General features: G+C 36.9%; 1 protein-coding gene across 2 annotated transcripts; it reads right to left on the bottom strand.

Annotated features, from left to right (window-relative positions):
• Window positions 1-76: 76 nt before the first annotated feature.
• On the bottom strand, window positions 77-21,541 carry LOC132130741 (fibroblast growth factor 10-like). Of its 2 annotated transcripts, XM_059542536.1 has the most exons (4): window positions 21,436-21,541; window positions 12,413-12,975; window positions 2,218-2,321; window positions 77-994 (listed from the first exon to the last, which is right to left on the bottom strand). In XM_059542536.1, exons 2-4 carry the CDS (start codon window positions 12,717-12,719, stop codon window positions 800-802), a joined length of 606 nt encoding a protein of 201 aa, XP_059398519.1. In that variant the 5' UTR covers window positions 12,720-12,975; window positions 21,436-21,541; the 3' UTR covers window positions 77-799. The 2 variants fall into 2 exon arrangements, with proteins under 2 accessions (XP_059398519.1, XP_059398518.1); XM_059542535.1 differs by lacking the exon at window positions 21,436-21,541 and having other exon boundaries at window positions 12,413-13,409.
• Window positions 21,542-23,049: the final 1,508 nt, after the last annotated feature.

Below are 23,049 nucleotides of genomic sequence, written 5' to 3'. Positions count from 1 at the left end.
GATGCATTTAACCTCTGAGAATTGAATGAAAGAAGAAAACAAGCTTTTCTCAGCATCACGGACGCAACTTCTGCTAGGTAAGGAGAAATATATTTATTTATTCATGTGTAACCGATAGAATAGCTTTTTAAAAGAGGAGCATAAATGATTAAAAATAAGTCCTTTCCATGTTTTTTGCCTTTGTTTTTCTTTAAATATTACATAAAATAAATAATTTATTCCAAAGCTGTCAGGTAAAGAATGGAGATATCAAATACAGTGGCTTTTGCATGTTAATAATGTTAGAGTTTTTAACGCTATGGTGCTAGCTTGACTAAATTTGGATGGTAGGATGCAGGGTCTCCGTCTCGGCCTCTCAGTCTTGCACCTTGAGCAAGTGCTTCCAGTAAGTGTTTGCATAACTTTCAGTCCACTGAGTCACAGAGTTTGAGAGTCTGTTAGAGTGTTTCGTATGAGTTAGTACAGCATAAATAACTGCATCCAAAGGTCACACACACACAAATACACACAAGCAATACACTCTGTGAAAGGTCTCTTCAGTTCATTCTGGGAGGTTGCAATGTCCAATTCCTCTCCGTCGGATTTGGTCCAACCTTTCCTTTGCTAGAAAAGGGTTTGGCATTAAAAATGTCCCCTATTTTCCCTGGTGCCAATAACTTAAAAACAAATATGTGACAACAATCGGACTCAGTGAAAAGGAGTTCTCTTAGCTCCTTTACATAGTGCCTTCTCCAAACTGTCGAAAAAGTCCAAGTCTTTCCTCAGTGCAGTTAAATGTTCCCTTTTGGTGGGGTTGTAGCTACACGATAGGAATGGGGAGAAAGTGTGTGGCTGTGTTTTTTCTCCGGGTCTTTTTGGCCCTCATCGGCTTCCCGTTGGCCATCAAGCCCACAAACATGGGTTTCTTTTTGTTCCTCCACTCTGCCGAGGCGTATGTGTTGTACCGGTTCTCCTCTATCCTCTCTATCAGCTTGCAGTCAACGCCAAAATCCTTCTGCATGAAGAAGACATATGTGAGTCAGTTTTAGTCTGTATATCGGTTTGTTGATTTATTTAAAAAGAAATGATCTGAATGCAAACCTTATCAGTATTATAGTCACTACTGTAAGAAAAAAAAATGCATTTCATAATATATATATATATATATATAGTAATATAATGGATTATTGTTATATGTATAAAATATTGCTGTAATATAATATTACATTAAAAGGATCAGTCCTTACATATAATAATAAAAAATATACAAATCTATATATTTTATATAAATATAAAAAAATAATACTTTTTTATTTCATACTTATTTTGGAATGGAATTAATGTATTATAAGTTATACTGCGTACACCATTCATCTTAACATCATGTCAATATTGCTGCCTCTACTTCCAGAAAAAAAATGCATTTCATAAAATTAATATTGTATATAATGTTGTATATTAATATTATCAATATAATGTTTACACATTAAAATTATCAATTTGTACATATATCAAAACATATTTTTTTAAACTGTATTATCCACCATTTATATGATGGTAGTGTACTTCACTATATTGATATTTCCACAGTGAGAACAACAGACCCGAGGCATAGGCGATAGCATTTTAGGACTTTCCCTTTCCAATCGGTTGATTTCACTTTTGGAAATGTACAGCACTATTTTTGCTTGTTTCAGGTAACATTTGCCATTCATGAGAGCGGATGAATGAAAGGCGATGGGGCTGGAGAGAAATTGCAACAAAGAGGGAGAAGGGATTGTATGGCTGGATTGTGAATGGAGGAGAACGCATGCATGGAGCAGTGTTGGAGGAGAGACTACTGTGTAAGGAAGAAAGCCTTCTCGGCTTACTTTTTCAAAGATGACAGATCTCTTTTGCTCAAGCTGACTTTTGCTGGGGGATTATTTACAGGCAATGGAGTGGAACTGTCCTTTAAAACAACCCCAGGCTTTTTAAGTGCCCCAAGACGAGAAATAGAGCAGGCTCTCTGACATCAAAGCCTCTGAGAGGGACTGGAGGGCTGACGGATCGTTCTGGAAGCTTGAGTAAAGAGCTTAATTTCTATAAATAGTTTAGAAATTCTGAATGTTGTTCAAAAATTCCTGATAAGAAGGACGTCTTCGGTTTGGACGGGATCATGAAACGTTATCATTATTTGTTGTGGAGTCCACTCATTAACTATAATTAAAAGAGGAATGAAGAGAAAATGATGCTCACCGCCCCATAGACCACCCCTTTCTTGTTAATTGCAAGGTAGTAATTACTTTGGATCCCCTTGATGGCAACGATGCCCACATCCACAGACTTGATTTCAAGTGTACCTACAAAACAAACATAAACACATCATTAACATGACGTCCACTTTAAAGCATCGCAGTTTTTAGAGTTTTTGGAATTATGCAAATACTTATTTTACTTTAAACACGGTGCAGTGCTGGTGTCATATGAAACATGTAATTGCATAATGAAATAGGTTAAATGCAAGCCTAAAATGATAGAACAGGTAACAAATATGAACATGTAAATAGGTAAAGGCATCACAGAAATGACCTCCCCAAACTTTACCCACACTCCACCTCATAAACCTGATGCTACACTCAGAAGTTCTCCATTCCCATGCAGGAGTACTTATGTTCAAAACTGCTCATTTCTGACATGAAAACTCATATTTTGCTGTCTTTGTTAGAGTTTTCAGAGCTGAAAAGCATACTGGCAGAGGTTTGTAGCCATTGGAGATTCAAGTTGTGGTAACCATTACTGTTTTGTCTTTTAAAAGGCAGTTATGTGAACCCATAAAGCCATCACGGTTTAGATAAGATAAGTCCCAGACCAAAGCATGTCCTAGTAGCAAACAGGCCTATATGTTCCTATGTTGTTTGTGTATGGGGTTAAAAGAGCTTTTGCCTGCAGCTTCTGGCCATTGATAAACACGAGCAGTTTAGTAGTATATTATAGTATACTACTATATATATATCAGAACTATGTGAAACCCTCTATGTCTCAGATGGTTTGTAAATGGCTGACACTGACATCCGAGTTTAGTGATGCCGAGGGACTGAATCCACACCTGTGGATCAGGGGCACAAGCGTTGCTACAACAGGAGGATTAAGTGGATCTGAAGGCAGATCCTCTACACGGGCTCAGGTTGCAATCACCAAGAGTAGATGTAAGGACAGCTAGTTTTCAATCCTCTCTCCTCCCTCACCTCAGGTTCATGAGCAAGAGCGACAGAATAAAAGGGACTCAGAGATGGGATCACAGACTTGGTAGGATTAAGGGAGTATAATCCATGATCAAAGAGCAACAGACTGGACAAAAGCAATGGGACGGCTGCCCAAAATGACACAAGCACATAGAAATTTTGACCAGAAATCCCAAACATAGCACTCATCCCTATGTGAGTGATGTCATGTCATGTGTGCAAACATCATGTCATATCTACAGTAAATTTGGTGGCTGCTCTTTAAAGCATGCAATGTCAAAATAAATCTTGAATCATCTGGCGGAAAGCACCTGTTTGCTTTTGGCTATTTGATGTGGTCTGTCAAAGCATTTTTTTATGACTCACTCACGAGATCCAGGAGTGTTTCTTCTGTCTGCATTGAAGCTGAAATGCTGGTCTGCAACAAAAGGCTGGATTTACAAAACCAAAACATCTCTGAGGCATCTAAGCAACAGGTCTCACTGCATGCTTTCTTCTTCCACACCATAAACATTTAAGATCTGCCTCTCTTTCATTTCATTTATGCCAAAATACCAGATGAGAGTTGACCTAAAAGTACAGAGAAAGGTCTCTTTTAAGGCCAGTGTCTGAAATGCATTAAGCACTCAAGCACATATTATCTAATCAACATTTTTAAGAAATTACCAAGAACAACAGCTGTGCGTGCAACAAGTTACAGTTTAATATGGCTCATTAAAGTGCATATGCACTGTCATGTAAGAGTTAAACCTCAACAAATCTCTACAGTAGTGATTCACAAACTTAATCAGCTGGTGCAGACCACTTTAACATTAACTTCCTAACTTCTCAAGTCTGACTTCCTAACACCTCAAGTCTGAGAGAAACCCCCAATTTTTTTAACAGATACAACTTTGAAAAAAATCCTATAACTAATAACTATCATTTACTGAATAATAATTATCAAAATCAGAAGCCATTTTTCACAAATTCTTTTAAAAATAATAGATATGTTTAAATAATGCTTTATTTTATTTCAATAATTTAATAATTTTAGTACTTCAACTTATTTTATTCCTGTTAATTGTCAAGGCAACATTTTCTTGGTCTAATATTCAAAAAATATTCAAAAATATTCAAAAAAAATTTTTTTGGTCTAATATTTATATTTTATTTGATTTCAGTTTAAAACATTTTAGATCTAATATTAATAATATTAATCTAATATCGCTACTACAATAATGTACTTGGTTATTAGTTATAAGCTGTTTAATTTGCGATTTGTGATTTATTTTAAATCATATTGGTGCTTTTTTGACAATTCTAAATATATTATTTATTATTTATTTATTGTTTTATTATCAGTCAATTAACTCACCAGCCATTATTTATATATTTTATGTATTGTTATTATTATTTTTATTATTAACCAGAAGACTTGCCAGCCACTTCTTCGCATCACAGTTTGAGAACTGCTGCTCTACAGACAGCAAAGTCAGACTTATGAGAGCGTGATTACTTTTAAACAGTTTTCCTGGCAGACCCAATGTTTTGTTACATCTATATCACGGCGCTCCGGAATTCTGACAAATACAATTTCACCGCCTGCATTATTCAAAGCACTAGCCAAGGCATTCTCTTAAAAGAAGCTGCGCTGCAACCTAATCCCTACAGTATTCTTGTTTTACTCCCCGTTAGGGCTCGGATTACAAAGACTTAAAAGCCTCTGCATTTTAACAAGCCCGACCCCACCTTACTCATACCCTGTCTGTGAGCGGCCATGTGTCTGTGACATTACACTGCCCATGGCCCAACGGTGGTCCAGAGAATCCCACCCATAGCCTAGCTAGATCTTCTCTCAGTAGACTTGGCTCTTGCCTCAGGCTCTGTAGGTGGCCGCTCCCCTTCCCGCTTAACGGAGTTCAATGTTTTCTTGGCAGGGTGACAGAACTCAGGTTATCGCATCTTGTGGTAATTACAAAAATCACCACCAAAGCCTGCAAGAGAGTGAAAGAGACCCACATCCACTTCAAACAACAAGTTTTATCAGGCAAACAGACTTTTCCCTAGCAGTGTTCAGACTGGATCGCTTCCAGACGTCAAAATAATAATCTTACTTGCACTCTGGAACACAACTGCTTGTCAGCTCTCCTCTCCAGTGGAAAGACAGAGTCAATTCAAGTCATACTGTATATTGCACCAGGTTGCTTAATTGTCCTGGGAACCTTGTACCACCACTCCTCTGACACGCACGTTTTTTCAATTAGCCCCCCGTCTACAGGACCATAAAGGAAAAAGGGTCCCCATTAAAAGACATCTTTGCAGCTGACCCGTCATTGGCTTCTGATGACAGTGACTTGGACCTTTGATCTGAGCACTGCAGGCCCCTGGCTCCTGGGCTCAGGAAGATCATTGGACAGGTCTTATTATCCCACCCTCCTGGTTATGCTGAAATACACTGCAAAAAATTATTTTCTTTCAAATACAAAACCTTCTTAAATCAAGATATGTTTAATTGAGACACAAAATAACTTAAAGTGTTAAGTCTTGTTTTCTGAAAAATGTATCAAAATTTTATACTTGAAACTAGACAATAGGTACAAACAAGTACATTTTTCTTAACCCATTGGCAGATATTTTGTTATTTTAAGCATAAAGTCACTTAATTTTCATAATATATTAAGTCTTAGTTTTCTGAAGAAAAAGAGTCATTTTGCTTCTCAAGTAAATCTATCTTGATAATTTACAGAAAAACAAGACAAAATGATTCTAATAGCTACAAAACAGACCAGTTGATGATAACCTGAAGAGCCTGATCATGTCTGTGCATCCTCTGTCATGTTAAAAACAAAATCCATGAAGCCTTTCTGATAGTTTATAGAAAGCATATGTGGACTGCAAACAGACTTAAAATAAATCTATTTCAGAGCTGTGTTAAAAGCTTTGTGAAGAATGATGATTTTTCTTAAAACAATTTTGTTCATTTTTCTGCACCTCATAAACAGGCTTTCATTGCGGATTTTCCTACTGAAACTTGCTAATAGAGCACAATACAAACTCACTGGTAAAGAGAGTTGTGCAATCCGTTCTCCTTCACATCCATTGGTTTACATTTACATTTATTCATTTAGCAGACGCTTTTATCCAAAGCGACTTACAGATGAGGACAGTGGAAGCAATCAAAAACAACAAAAAGAGCAATGATATATAAGTGCTATAACAAGTCTCAGCTAGGTTAACACAGTACATGTAGCATGGGATTTTAAAAAATATAATAAATAAAAAGAAAACGGATAGAATAAAAAAAAGAATAGAGCAAGCTAGTGTTAGAGGTCTTTACACACACACACACACATACACACACACACACACACACATATACAACTGCATAATAAATGAAAAGAAAATAGAATACAAAAAGATTAGAAAGGTAGTTGGATTTTTTTTTAAAGAATAGAATTAGAATAGTGAGTGTTAAAGTTAGAGGGTCAAATAAAGATGGAAGAGATGTGTTTTAAGCCGATTCTTGAAGATGGCTAAGGACTCTTCAAGGACAGGAGGGAACATTTAATTTAAAAGTCCGTAAAAGTGACTTTGTGCTTCTTTGGGATGGCACAATCAAGCGACGTTCACTTGCAGAACGCAAGCTTCTAGAGGGCACATAAGTCTGAAGTAACAAATTTAGGTAAATGGGTTAGTCCAGACCATCAGAGCATGTTAAGTATTATGTTTTTGTTTGACTAACTGTCCAAGCATTTGTTAACCACCCTGCATACTGTGAGGACTGAAGATTATGTGCTCAACTCATTTTTGATGACAGACAGATTTGTTCAATGTTTGCATTGACCGGGCAATGAAACCACTGAAACACTCACAAGCACATGCAACCATGCATGCACCATCCCCAAACACACACATGACACAGCCAAACACCCAGACAACCTTCTGTGGTGGCAAACAGATTCCAACCTCCTCCTAAATGTCAAAGCATTGGGAACCAATGCAAGACCACTCCTGCTCACACAAATTCGACTGGTCAGATTTATTTCTGCTCACAGTGGTCCTTGTATCTCTTCAGTGCTTTGATGCGCCAACCGCCACCATCTGTTCAAGCACAAATTGCTTAGGAATTCCCCTTGGAGCTTGTGAGAAGATGTGTTTGAGGAAAGCTTCACCATGCTCTCATTTGTCCAGTATTGTAGTATATCACATAGGACACTGTATTCCAATAGACCTTGCAAAGTCGTTCCCTCTTTCTTTCCTGTTCAATGGCTTTATAATAAGCATAAAGAGAACAACAGATATTTGTAGATATTACACAGAATATCTGTACCTGGCTTAAAACTTGTTACATCTCACTCTTACTCCATAAACTGCTCAATGATCAGTAAATGTCTCCTCAGAGCTTATAGTTTCCTGAAAGTTCACAATTGTTGTCTCACTGGTTTGTGGGCAAGTGTGCTTTTAGTCACCGTCTGTTGGCAATCAGACAGACCACGGCAGAAAAGAGACAGTGGTGTTTCTCCCCAGAACATCCCATGGCACAAATAGTGCTCTGCTTTAAGTAATGGGGTCAGAGGTTAGGCATACATCTGGTCTTCCACTCCTCCAAGTTGAACTTTCAGCGTGGAAAAAAGAAATGTATTAATTAAATGAAGATGTTGAGCTGCTATTACAGAAAAGACCTGTGTGTTGTGGGTTTAACAGTCTTAAGGGTACTTTTACATTAATTTGAAAACATGGACTTTTTGCATGTTAAAATTATAAAATTATAAATTATGGCACATTAATTTTTAAAATCTTCCAGAAGTTTTTTTTTATCTCCTCACCAAAGCTGCATTTATTTAATCAAAAACACTATTGAAAATAACTGTTTTCTATTTTAATATATTTTAAAATGTAATCTATTCCTTTGATGGCAAACACTGAATTTTCAGCAGCCATTACTCCAGTCTTCAGTGTCACATGATTCTTCAGAAATCATTAAAATATGCGTTTATTATTATTATTATTATTATTATTATTTAATCAATTTTGAAAACAGTTGTGCCGCTTATTCCTTTTTTTTTTTTGTTTTTTTTTAGGATACTTTGATGAATAGAAAGTTCATAAGAACAGCGTTTATTTCAAATAGAAATCTCTTGTAATATCTCTTTACTGTAACTTTTGGTCAAACATAATGGAACAAGATGTCAAAGCTATCAGCATGCTGCATTTTTGAAGGCTGTGTTCCTTGTAGTGATCCTTAAAATGCCTCGTAAAAACCAGCTCTGTTATTTATGAATCAAAAAGGAGAAAGTCTATGAGGACGTCAAGGTCAAAGAGAATAAAACACTGACACTAACCTTTTGCACATCAGCTCAATCCTCATAAGTCATTTTTATTACTTGTGTGTTTGGGATTTCCCAGGGGAGCTATAAATGGGCACCGTAACCACAGAAAGCACGCACACACACACACACACACACACACACACACACACACACACACACACACACACACACACACACACACTTCTGTGGAGTGCCATACATGTGGTCAGGCCTGGCAACATATCATTTAAATTCACACATTGCACATGTTCATTCACACCAGTGAGCCATTTTACAGCCACAATTGAAAAACTGAATAAACTGATTTTATGATTAACATGCAGTCAAATAGAGTATAAATCTGTGGTCAAATATCATATGAAAATGATCATTAACTACTAAGGCTGCACAATTATTGTGTCAAATTTTTTTGCAGTGGTTAAGCACTATGACCAATCACAGAGATGTTCACTATATGCAGAGATAAAACAAAGGTAATGTACTGGTCAAACTGACTGAGAATACTTCACTATGGTTCATGGTGGCACCAAAAATTATGTTGAAGAATCATCACATGTTGCGCAAAAAGAAGGTTAAGGATCAAAGTCAAAAGCATTGTGGGTAATTAAGTTTTTATGGGGGTATTTTGAAATATAAATCTAGATGCAGTTTGAACAGGTAAAAAAAAGAAGTATTAATGATAAAAATAATAATAATACATTTTCTCAACTTACATGGAAATCTCTCACATAAAAGAAGTTTTTTAATGTAAGTTTATTTTTAATGAGGTAAACCAACAGATGCTGATGGAACGCAGGAGAAAAGACAAGTTATGAATATTAACATTAATACAGCAAATAAATAATTGAATCCCACAAGAGTTTGTATGCTTTATAGTTGATAAGGTCCAGCCTAACGCATACAAAGAAATTCAACACCTGAAAGAAACAGAGCAATTTATATTCTATCATGAAGAAAAACAGCTTTCAAATGTGCCACTCTGACCAAAGCTAATGGGGTTTGGCCTGGAAACACCTCATTAGACCAGCAATATTCTTAATTGAGCCCTATTAGATTACACTAACCCCAAATGGAGTGAGAGACATATAATGACCGCTGGCCTGACCCTTGTTTGATCTGCTGCCCAAGAGCTGTCATGATGATTGGAAAGACCCCTGCACTTTAAACCTTACGATTCAACCAGTAGTTGAACTCTGATCAGACAAATCCCCTCAATCACAGCTGTCAAAGACTAATGATCATCATTAACGATATCCTCCGGCCATGCCAACACCGCTGAACTACAACACCGGAGGTTTTTCGCTTGTGTCGATACTATACGATTTTCATCAGCACTGTGTGATAAACACAAAACAATTGCACAGAGGAAAGAGAAGGCAAACAATATCAAAACAGCTAAAAAAAGATTAAATTCTGGCCAGTCCATGCGAGAGCTTTTGCATCACAGTGAGCTTGTTGTTAAGCTCGCTCAATACACCAAGGACAGCTCCGAGTTCGAACACGGGGTGCCGTTTCCAAAAAATGTCTTGGGGGAAACACAATGCGACAAAAGTGATACCGAGCTGATGGATTCTGAAAGAAAATCAAACAATATGGGTGGGATAGGATTTCAAGCTGCACATAGACAGGTCTTTTGTGGACTTGAAAACTAAAGAAGGCTGGACTTGAGAACTCGAATATGGACAAAGAGACTCTCTGACTGGGAGCTTGAATCTGGGAAATGTAACAATCTATCATACTTAGGCTCTCTGCAAATATTTTTCCACATCAAATATGCAAAACAAATATTGGCCCTCTCATAAACTACGGGCTTTTGATTTACTGCAAGTGTTTACGGGGGTGTAAATGTAAATTTTGCATCAAGATGTGACATTTTATGTGTGCATTGCTGGTAAATAGGCCATATTAATGTCTCATTAAAACTGCGGAGTATGCTAAACAAAATACATCTCCTTATACTTAAGTGCTTTTCCAAAAGAATATTCTGTAACTCTGGCTAAAGTTAGGCTCATCCAAAACAGACAAACTACTAACCTTGAGTTTATTCAACTACTAATTTCAGCATAATGTACAGTGTACTTTTCATAAACACTGAAAAAAAAAAGTTTCAATTGAGTTTGACAGGCACAGATATATGCACAACCTTTTCCCTCTCGATAAAATTAAGTCCTATTCTAACTCTGGGCCTTCAAATAAAGCTAATTGTCAAAATGACGTCAGTCTATATACAATGACACGCTGTGCTATTCATGGGAATATTCTTTTTGTTAACTTGAGAGAAATATTATACCGCAAAGGGACTGGTTCCTTTTAAAATGCCAGTGGCTCCAACTGGAGTAAAATCATTTGAGGATGTTTTGATGTTTGAAGTACATGATGATACATAACATAGCAAGCCACTCATTTCTGCCCTCTTTCTGGGTATTTGTGGCAAAACAACAATGGTCTCTGATTACAGAATAAATCAAGCAAACAAGTCAGTCGTAAAGGCTGCACACTAACATCTACTGTGGTGCTATTTTAAAGCGAGGGACAGAGGGAGCACTGCTGCTACCTTGTGGGCACCAGAGGCCCTTCAAATTCAATTAAAGTGCTTGCAAAAAAAGTGCATGGAAAGGGATGGCAGAGGTCCAATCTGTTTAGGAGAAATGATCCATTCATCAACAAGTGGTTCCCCTTTGCTATGCCTCCCGCAGACATTCCAGGCCATATCCACACTTCAGATATATCAGCACTGAAATGAGATGTGAATCCCCACTGAAACTCAGTGCATCTGGCTGGAACAATATTACCAGTATCCTTCATGCCTAAGGGTCATTGTGGGAGCTAATAAGGACAGTGCAATTTTCACATGTGGTAAGTGAGTGGCAGGAATATTTTAACATGTACAAGGATTACTGGCATAGGGATAAGTACAAAAACATGACATATGATATGTTTTTAACAGGGAAGTACAAAAACGTGTCATGATAGATATAATGTGTATCTTTAAAAAAAAATTAAATGTATAATTATTTATTTGGTTCAAATATGCATTACTAAATATAATTATGCAAACGTTAACATCTACAGCACTGGACCTAATAGTGTCCAGCTTTCTTGACAAACTCTTTGATGGTAATTGAAAGCTTTCCAAAACTTTCCAAGCCTGGTCTTGGATTTATTAAGAGACTTTCTGTGCAACACATTTAAGAGGCAGTCCAGCTAATTGAAATACTCAGTGCCATGTCTTACGGAGTTCCAGCACACCCTTGTCTAAAAAATCTAAGCAGCACGCACATGGGAACCATATGTCAAAGCCTTTTTTATTAGCGGCAATGTGTGTGCAACCTACTAACGAAAAAGAGCAGAGGGAGATTTCAGAGTGTGGTGGCCAGGTGCTTCGAGCTCTTCACTGGGTGACTGGAAATTAAACTTCTGATTATCTAAAGATTATTTATGAATGAACATGATAACAGTTTCAAGAGGAAAAAAAGAGCCAGCTGACATTTGCTTTAAATTAACAAAATCTTAATCCATTTGTTGCAGTGACAAGGGAGTTGCAGCAGCAGTAATAAATATAACTGATGTACTGCATGATATTCGGGAGTAACTTCCAACGGTTTGCGCATTTTACATAAAGGAAAGGCTCCCCTGGTAATTTCAAATTGGTTCCAGGAAACCTGCTACGAATAAATCTGCACTCTGAAACCTAAGGACAAACATTATAACTGACTATATACCTCCCAGCAATGCATGCAAAGCCCAACTCCATGCACAGCAACTCGCGCCCATCAACTTCATGTAAGGTTCATATTATTTGCTGGGTGTTTGACTGTGAAATCGAAGGAGGCATTTCCATTTCTTCTATGGGACCCACATGTGAAAGGAAAGAGGAGAAAAACAGGCATTACTCACTGTACGGATCATCCTTGCTTTTGGTGCCATTGACTTTTCCGTTCTTATCGATCCTGAGAAAGAACTTCTGGTAGGAGAAGAGTTTCCTCTTGCGCACGTCCCCTGTGAGGTGGTTGTAGCTGCGCACATGCCGCCCCACCACAGCAGACGATGAGGAGTTGGCACCCCTCGGGGCACGTACAGCCCTGTGGGTGTCATGGCAGGCCACAGACAGAGCCGAACACAGGAGCAGGAGCAGCAGCGGAAGGGAAAGGCAGGATAGACGGAACAAGGCTGAGGCACCCTTAGTCACTTTCCATTTGCACATTGTCCTGGAGCTCGGAAGACTGGGATGAGCCTCACAGAAAGGTGCATGCTGAAGAGCTGGCTGGGAGAAAGGGTGATACCAGGAGGTAAAGACCAGTGAAGCGTCCGTGGAGGTAGCGTCTGCTTGTGCTGCTCAGGCTGGATCCAGTTCTCTTCGTGTCCAGAAGGAATGTGTCAACATCCATAACTCAAAACACCTCTGTGGGGAACCGCTTCACCTCCTCCTGCTCTCCCACGTACAATCCACTGAAGAACCCCTGAAGGACAGCAAGAGGCAAGGAAAATGTTCTGGAGAAGAATGGCAAAACGACCCGAAAGCAACAGGGCAGTGAATCTGTTCTTGATGAAATGAGAGGAATCCACGGTAGGAAAAAAAAGGGTAATCCCTACAGAGTCCAGCTTTCTCGCTCTCTCAATGTCCCTCTGATTAAGAGCGTGTTTCCTTTCTGCTCACCACTGAGGTGCTGAGAGGATCCTGAGGTGGAGCAGACTGAGCTCTGACACTCCTCTCACCTTATTTATCTGGTTCAGGGCCCCAGATGTAATCTCTTTAGCTAATAGGGAGACTATGAAAAGCAGTCGGCTTTGAAGATCCGCGTGTGCATGTTTTGTTTGCATGCGTGCGTCAGAATGAGAGGCGACGAGGGGCATTTTTCCTCGCCCCTCTCCTATCTGTCTCACTCTGTTACTCCCAATTGCCTCACCCACTCTCCGTGTCTCCCTCTCTCTCACTGCCCCTCCCACGCCATTCCCTCCCATCTGGGCTGGGAGCCCCATGCGTCGGCCCGTACAGGTCTCCTCCGGCAAACTGCTACAACCCCCCCCCCCCCACACCCACCATGGCATGTGAGCCTTATCAGAGACACCTGGAGCTGATTGCTGCTTTTCCCCTCATTTACCGCTATCCTCATTGGTCTTCTGTCCTACATTATGAACAACAAAACTCGGATGGTACCTGAACTGTTTGTACTTTGTATACACATTCAGAAGAAGTTTATAGCAGCTACAATAAAAAGTCTTAGCCATTAAACACCATTTAATGAGCATTAACAAAATGAGACATCAGTGCTATCGTGGGATAGAGCTCACCATGAAAACAATCTTTATCTCGAGTGTGGTTCCTTTTCATATTGTCCAACAGATTCCGTATCTCCACTTTTCTCCTCTTGTTCGACATCCCTCTCTGTTTTTCGGTAGAAAAAAAAACGAGCCAAATTCAGCTTCTGCCAAGTAAATATAATTCATATCATATCTGGGCACATCTTCAGTCCTAAATTCCAACCTGTAGTGCAGCCGAGTGCCAAGTCAGTTAGTACTTGAACTAAACAAAGTGTGAGAAGCACATTTCTGGAATTACGTGACTGGTTTCTAGACATTTTTGTGAGTCCTGATGGAAAAAGTTTATTTATTAAAATTCTCAGGTCATCTTGCATAACTATTTCACCTTCTTGACAGACTTGCATTATGTCAAAAGTGTTGTTGGAGTCGCAAAGATGCGAGCAAGTCAGCCACTTACTGGGGGAGACGTTTACTCATTATGGTTTGGGGGAAGGGCTGCAAAAGAAGAGGGAAAAGAAACATGTGTTAGTGCAACTAAACTGTGCCCAGGGCATTTGAATGTATTCATAAAATGATTATATAATGTCAGGAATTGTAGGAAGTCTCTTCAAAGTTTTGTTAAGAAACATTTCCAATGTGCTCAGAGAAACAAACTTTTGCCAATGTATAGTTTACTTAATACCTCATATCGTTAAGCAAAAAGCATTGGCTGGCAAATCATTGGCATTATTTTCTATAGCACAAAGTTCAAAGTACTATTTCTCAAATTTGCATCTGCATATTGACTTCGAATTGGCAAAGATGTGGGATGCTGTTCTTGTGTTCTGGTGGGTCCCTCTAGTGAGACAAACTTTAACAACAGGAGAAAACCCGAAACCCTAGACTAATCCTCTCAAAAACTTATGTTTGAAGATGAATGGCTGCTTTCAATATAAGGTGTCTTTCCTCTCCCTTATAACCCTCATGAGCTCCATCTACCTAGTGCTGGTCTAACCCGGTGCCTGGGGTCCTCGGAAGTGTTGGTTCAGCACTTAATCTCACGTCTACCCTGCAAACACCTTGGGTTTTATCTCACACTTCCTCTGTCAGACGTTTCCTGCTTACACTCAGGACAAATCAGGAGAATGGGATCTCTGGGAACTCTGATTATTGCAACACACTTAATTGATTTTTAAAGAAGAGCTCAGTGTTCTTTTGGTTTTATAGTGAGTGTTGGACCACCTTGGAACACCTGGAAAAGACTGTGACTTTTGACCAATTGCAATACTTGCTAATTAACACATTTTAGGGTTTAAATGCCTGTGAATATTATTAAATAATATTACAATTTTATTAGCATTATTTGCTATTTTCTAACACACCAAATAACATGTTTTCAGGTTTGTTTGTTTGTTTTTTCCTACAAAGATTGGTTTTATTTAACATTTTACAGTTATGTATCACCTGGGATATTATTATGTTCACTATTTGTTATTTTCTAATACACAATATAGTGTGTTTTGTGTGTGTGTGTTTTTTTTTTAATAATGCTTTTATTTCCTCTTTTACAGTTATGCATCTCACAGGATAATTTGCCTTTTAAGAGTTTACATTTATATATGATGATAATAATAATAGTAATAACTTAATGTTGTTAAATAATGTTTGTCAGTGTGTCTCACAAGATTTAACTTATTTAAAAAAATGTGCTGAAAACATTTAAGGGTTAACAACTGATATTTTCACATGCAAACGTACAGTTAACTAAAATAAAAGCAAGAGAACATACACACACAATGCACAAATGCTAGAATAACAACTGCAAGTACAGTTTGAAAGTGTTTCCATAAAAACGTTACTGTTTGGCATCCTATCTGCTTTATCTTTTATTGTTCATGTTTATCCCATATAAATCCAATATATATCTGCTGACCAAGTTTCCCTTTTCTTGTCCTCTCAAATAATCATTATCATTTTAAAGCAGAAACTCCGGAGCTACAGACTGCCATTCATGTAGATAACCTATCTATGGAGGGATTTGTGAAAGGAGCGAATATGAGACAGCCAGAGGATTTTTCCCAGCCAGCCTCTGCCACTGAATGTCCTGCAGTGTTTCTCATTGTTTGCTGCCTCATAAGAGATAACCAAGAGAGCCTGAGAAAACTAAAAACAGCACTATTTAACGGAATTCAATCTGTCCCAATAGATTTGAATCGCTAACTTACATGTCTGAGTGTAGATTCTATCTGGCTAATGAGGGGCCTGAATCCTTCTCTGTTACTTCAAAGGGGGTGAAATTCTACCTTTCTTGCGGCGAGGACCTTTGCCTGGGCTCTCTCTCTCAGGTGTGTCACTGTGCAAGCTAAAAGAGAGGGTTTCAGGCAGCGAACTTCCAAAGGACTGTTTGTTCCTAAGTTCTATGTTGAAAGCGAAATATGGGTAAACATACTGGCTCGTTTCAAAGCCTACATTTATCTTGCTCTCATTTAATCCAAGATTTTCTTAATGATTAATTTACATGCCAACCACAATATTTAAAAGGAAACTCCAATAACGTTCCTGCATTTCTATGCAGGAATGGCATTGGGCCCCAAAGCTTACTACCAATAAGGTAATATGGTATCTTCCTTCTAAATAGTATGTACTACAAAAATGTCCTATTTGTGTGCAGTTTGTGTAATTCACATCTGCTACAAGTGACTCAACAATTTGAACAGTTTAATGCCTCGACAGCCTTAAATGAGAAAGTAATTTGCCCTAATTTCCTAAACGTTTCCCACTTTCTAAACAAAAAGAAGTTTAAGACTTATTTTGCGTGCTACGCTAGTGAATGTGCAGCAACCACAAATTTGACTAAAGTAGTGATTTATTATACAGTTGCTAACACAATGCATTTGATTTTACATGAATCTGTATCATTTCCAACAAAAAATACCCAGGTCAGTGGCCATTTCTGCAAGTTTCTGCAAAGACAGGATGGATCAAGACCCTTAATTGTCATTGTGCATATACAGTATGTGTGTGACATTGACCTCTGGGCATTTGAACCTGTGACCTGGCACAATCTCCAAGCTCATTCAATAGCACTAAGTGATCAGCACCTCCAAGACAAAGACTCCAGCTGCCTGGTGTTGAAATATGCATTAGGTAAGTGTTCACTAATGGTAAATAATGCATTGGTTAGATTAGTTCTAGTTTCAGGGAAAGCGAAGCAGAATGAATAAATGATAACACAATCTATCTGAATCGCTCTAGCGGCGGCTCACGGGTATAAGGTCCTCAGTGCTCGACAATGCAATCTCTAAAATAATTCTCCGCTGAGGGAAAAATGAGAAGAAAAGAAAAAATAGAACAATGATATGTTCAAGTAGCTTAATCGGGTCATACAAAACATCTTATTTCAAACTAATATTTTAAATATTGCAAACAGTGTAAACAAATATTTATTATTTGTAATAAAGACTGAAATCATAATCTTTCTTGAAATAGTGTGTTGTATCTGCTGAAAACGAAACGAAATATCATATTCTCATAAAGCCGCTCAGGGTTTTTAATCCAGAAATGAATCTTTAGGTTTGCCTCAGGTGTAAGTAAGGCATTTTATCAGGTGTGTTAACTCTCAATGAAAGATATGAAGTGTAAGGAGAGGAAATGAGGCCCAGGTGGCTTTAAGTAGGAGGAGAGTACAGATGAAAACATTCCCAGGCTCTTTAGGACAAAACAATCTCCCTCTGGTCAAACCCAACCATGACTGATAAACTCAACAGAGTGTATAAGTGAATTTAGATTCTTTATCTTCTTTTTATAGTCTTGCTATTGGGCTTTTGTTTCAAGCATGCATAACCAATTTATAAAATATAAAAAATGATATTTTTAAATTACTGTTTGGGGTTGTAAGAGGAGGGCAATCCAAAGGTCACAAAAAGTAGAGCCAAGTAATGACACGGGTGTCTAATCGACAGGATGACACCAGAAGTACCTTTGACCTCTCTGAGCAGGAGGAGGAGGTTGAGTGTCACACTTGAACTGGTGTCAGTGTGTGCAGGATCACTCTATCAATGACTGCCTCAGGTTACTGAGCATTACTACAGACAGAAACATATGTTCCTACCCTTGTACTAAACACACACACACACGCACGCACGCACACACACAAACACACACAACTTTGTGAATCAGGTGCTAAAACGGCTATGAATAATAAACATAATAAATAAATAAAAAATTTCATTATATAACCCCCCCCCCCTCATATTTTTCATATTCACAATTTTCCAAAACTAATACTGAATAAAAAAAATAATAATTAGTATTATTAATGAAATAAACACCTTCCCCATTTTTTTCATATTCCAATTTTTACAAATAAGATTAATTAATTTAATTAGTATAATAATTAGTATTATTATATTATAGTTATTATATATTTTTTTATAAAATAGTTAATAAAAGTGATATATAGAAATAAATATAAGACATGCAAATAATGATAATTCTATTATTAATATTATTGTTGCTGTTGTTGGTTGTGTAATTCATAATGAATAAAATAATTGATTATATATAATATTGGGATTTTATATTTATTATTACATATTAGTGTTATTATTACTATTGCTATTATTATTATTATTAATACAAGTGATATAGAAAAAATTTACCAAAAACATGCAATAATGATAATAATTATTATTATTGTTATCATCATTTTAAAATAATGTATTTTTATAATTATTTTAATAATTGTAATAATAATAATAATTATTATTCATCAAGTATTACAATTGTTTACAATATATAATATTCTATTTACATTACTAAATGTCTAATTTGATATGTATTATTACTATTACTATTGTTATTATTATTATTACATTTGAAATAATACCAGATTTTAAATAATAACTCTGTGAAATGATCATAACTACAGAGTCCATCAGTAAGTGCTGCTCAACAACGACAGACTGAAGAAACTGAAGTCAATGCTATCCATATGTAGTCCCTAATAAACACTGTCCTCATTAATAGAGACCAGAGCAGCTGCAAGAGACACTGTTGGTCAGTTTCTAAAGCAGTTGAAGCTCAAATGTAATAAAGTTTGCACTGCAGTTTTCTTTCCTGATCCACTTGTTATTCTCACTATCTGTAAATGTCAAAAATATAAACAATGTTTACAGAGGAGTTTAATGAGGGTGAGGGTTCCCTCTTTTCCCTAAAACAAATAATTCCCTGGAGCTTTGATTAAACCACTTTAACAAACATCATAATAAAGTCACTCGCTGTATAATAATCAAACCATCAATTTTCAACTCTTCTAGCTTAATCCGTAAATACATGCACTGGAAATGGCAATGGGTTCCTTTGAATGTACTTTAAATGACCAAATACATACATTTATATTTTAAAGTTGACATTTTTGTGCACTAATAGTTGCCATAACACGGCTTGACCCAAAAACATTGATCACTTGTGTGTCTAACTCCAAAAACACTTGAAACCACATATGAAATATCAGACATTCAACTGTTTTCATACCAGACATGTCCAACAAATGTATCCTGTCCATTACACATTTTGATGTGCATATATACTTCCCCACCCCCATATATCAAACAATGTCTTCCATCTGTTGCTCCAGTTTGAACTCTCAGCCCCCTTAAATTCAGCAATTACACTGCAATGATACAAAGCTAACAGACCACATGTATCTCAATAGTTTCTTTGCCCATTGAGGAAAAAAAGAAAGATGAAGATGCTCTGGAACATGTAATCATGCACAACAAAGGCAAAACGTGTGTCCAGTTTACCCTCCATCCGTTGTGAAACACAATACTCTGTATATTCCATTACAACGGCATTCTTTTTTCAATTACTCTTAAATGCTGAGGCCAGGTGACTGTGTGCTTCCACTGGTTCAGATCATGTGCGCCAGTGTTGCTTCTGTTAACTAAATCTATAACTGTTCATTTTTAATAGAAATGAAGGTGAAATAAAATAAAATATAAATTACAATTAGAACAAAAACTTTAAAAACTAGACAACCTACTAAAAAAATAAAGGTTTAAGTTGTAGTACATTGATTTATTAAAAATAAACTATAACAAAAAAAGTTAATTAAAGCTAAAAATAAATAAATAAATCACCAAAGCACAAAATGAAAACTAATAATGAAAAGCTAATGCCAACAATGTAAAAGAAATGAGAGCTATAATTCAAAACATTAATAAATATTATCAGGGTATAAATAAATCCAAAATAACACTGGTTTGTGCATACTGTGAAATCTGCAGTAATTTTAGTTAAAGTTTTTGTGATTTTGCTGTGTATTTTTGTCATTTTTTGTCTTAGTTATTGTCATAGTTTTCATTATTTTTATTTCCGTTTTAGTTTGTTATCTTAAAACATCCAAATAAAAATGAGAAATGCTGCTTTGACAACTAGCTGAAAAATTCAAGAAACAAAAATATTTTTAGATTTATACTATATATAACTATAATAATATAACTATTATATAACTATAATAACCCTGGAAACCATATGGAATGTTGTGAGATTTGGCCACAGTTTCATGTGCTGCTATTAATGAATTTATACTTCGATCTCAGATACGTTTTATTTATTTATTTATTTTTCAAATATAAAATTCTGCCATTTAAAACTTTCTGGAAAACGTAATTTTTCAAACTCCAACTGTTCATTAAATTTAATATATTCAAATAACTTCAAATGTATTTGTATAGCTTTTTCCTCAATACACATTGCTTCAAAGCAGCTTTACAGAAAGAATGTGTCCAAGTTTAAGATGATAGAATCATACAGTTAGCCAACATGAATTAACCTCAGAAGCTCATTAAAGCGATTATTACAAGTGTGATCATAATGATTACAACACAGAGAACATTTAGCAGCTGCACATATCGATTCAGTATTGTGCTATTCATGATATAGAGCTATAGCTGTATGAAAACCCACAAGACATTGTGCAACATTCAAATGTGGCTTCAGTTTTCCAATCTGCTTGGATCTCAATGAGATAGCTTGCAGCTATTTACTGATACTGATTTAGACCATATACCACAGATATCATCCACTAAATATATCTTCTTGTGATGAGCAAAATAAGAAGAGGACAAGTTTTCCATATGGCGCAAATATCCTTTGATGATCATACGTATGCCATATGTCACTCTTCTATGGAACCGACAGACACAAGCCACGCAGGACTGAAGCTGAGAGCCGCATCCATGAAACCATAATGAGCATAAGGAGGCATCAACACGTGTTAATTACTAAAGCAAGTTCCTCATCTCTAATGTGGGAAGGGGGCTGACCCTACTAAACCACCAAATAACAATAAGACCAAGCCATAAAGTTGATAACTTCCTCATTAATTTTGCATTAAGCTGATAAGTTCCTCATGAGACGAATTGTGAGTCAAGAACATCTGATATCAGATGTCGTTCATGATGCTGCACATCTATTGAAATCAATAAGTGATTGTAACAAAGCTGGAATCAAAAGCTTGAGTCAGCAGGTCTCCTGCTGTGCTTCACCCAAAATGTCCTCTTAACTGAGAGACGTGCTTGACAAACACACTCTCTATTCTGCTAATAAACTGTAATTAACCCGTTTGCTCATGTCTTGGTTTTGTCTGTCTTAGTCATACGTATTAGTCTTACGTATTTATCCAGGTAGTACAGTCTGAAATGAGCCTCTACTGGTCACCAGAATCAAAGCGTGCCTGACTCTTAAAGAATGTGAACGAAGATGAAAGCAGCTGTAAAGTTTTATGATTCTCACCAAGCGCATGCACGATTTCAACACCACGTGACGCATACAGCCAATCTCTTACAGATTTCAGATTCACAACTGCAGTGAATTAAAAGGTATAAAAAAGTATAGATAGAGAAACTGAAACCCGTTCACATTTAAGTATTAGAGTTAAGAGGAATATTTGCAGCAGTAGGAACAATTATAATTCAGTGTGCTTCATGTGACATATATGTCCTTTAAATGCAAAATATTATTTCAAAATAAAATATGTGAGGGCGCAGATATTCCTGAAGTTAAAAAGTAACGATAAAAAAGGACTTAAATTGTGCTATAGCTTTTCACAAACCATGGCTGAAAATCTGGCAGACAATATTGTCTAAATAATGCAACCTATTTTATTAATATATTTTTGCTATTTAAAATAACTTTTTTCTATTGAAACATATATTAACATTTAATTTATTCCTGTAATGGAAATGCGGAATTTCCAGCAGATATTACTCCAGTGTCACATGATACTTCAGAAATCATTCTAATATGCTGATCAGCTCCTCAAGAAATAGAAAGAAGTTATATATTTTTTTTTTTTTTGTGAAACGGTGATACAATTTTAAGGATTCTTTGATGAATAAAAACTTCGAAAGAACAGCATTTTGAAGTTTTTGTAATTTTCTTTTTTTATATTTATAAATTTAATGCATCCTTGCTGAATCAAGTTATAATATACAGTATATCAACTGTTTCACACATTGAACTAATAAAGGAAACGGTGGCCTCTCTGAATGAGAATAACTCATATTTTATAGACAATGAACGTGAACTCAGTTGAAGAGCATGATCTAAAGCCATGGGAAAGAACTCACTCTGAACCAGAGAAGGTCTGATGTTATGAAATACTACATTACAGCACACTTATGATTAGACTCAGTAATCATAACCACAAGCAGAGCTGCTTTCACCTACACAGACACCGTAAAGCAAAGACCTCTATTTCTAAAAGAAAACAGCATTCTGGCTGTTGATAGAGGGGCTGCTGGACTGTCTCAGACAGACAGGATTGTTTCTCATCCAGACAGGCCTCTACTCCCCTAGCACTGTGAACATTACTCCAGAGAGGCTCCCTCGATCTCATTCCACCCCAGTGTTGACATTCTCTGCCTGGTACTGTAAAAGAAGAGCCTTCAGCGTAACCAGCCACTCATACGCTGAAGCATAATGAACCACTGTCTGTGAGAACTTCATGAGAGCTTCATGAGATAGAATCTGTAGATAGATTTCCATAGAAGGTTTCCCATGCATTTGTGATTCCCTTTCCTGAGCTCCACCTCCTCCCTGTGAATTTGTTCTGTCACTTTACAATGCTGAGGGTTTATGGGTCCTGTGACCTGTGCTCATCATGTCAATAAATCCACACAGATTCACTGGTGGGCGACCACACCAGTGTTATCGTTGGTAACACTTTATCATAAGGTCTCCTTTGTTAACATTAGTTATTAGCTAACATGTACAAACAATGAGCA

The sequence above is a fragment of the Carassius carassius genome, chromosome 47, assembly GCF_963082965.1.
Source record: "Carassius carassius chromosome 47, fCarCar2.1, whole genome shotgun sequence".
In the NCBI taxonomy this organism is placed as follows: Eukaryota; Metazoa; Chordata; class Actinopteri; order Cypriniformes; family Cyprinidae; genus Carassius; species Carassius carassius.
The sequence above is the reverse complement of the archived record's forward strand: the minus strand, read 5'-3'. Positions and strand labels throughout refer to the sequence as shown.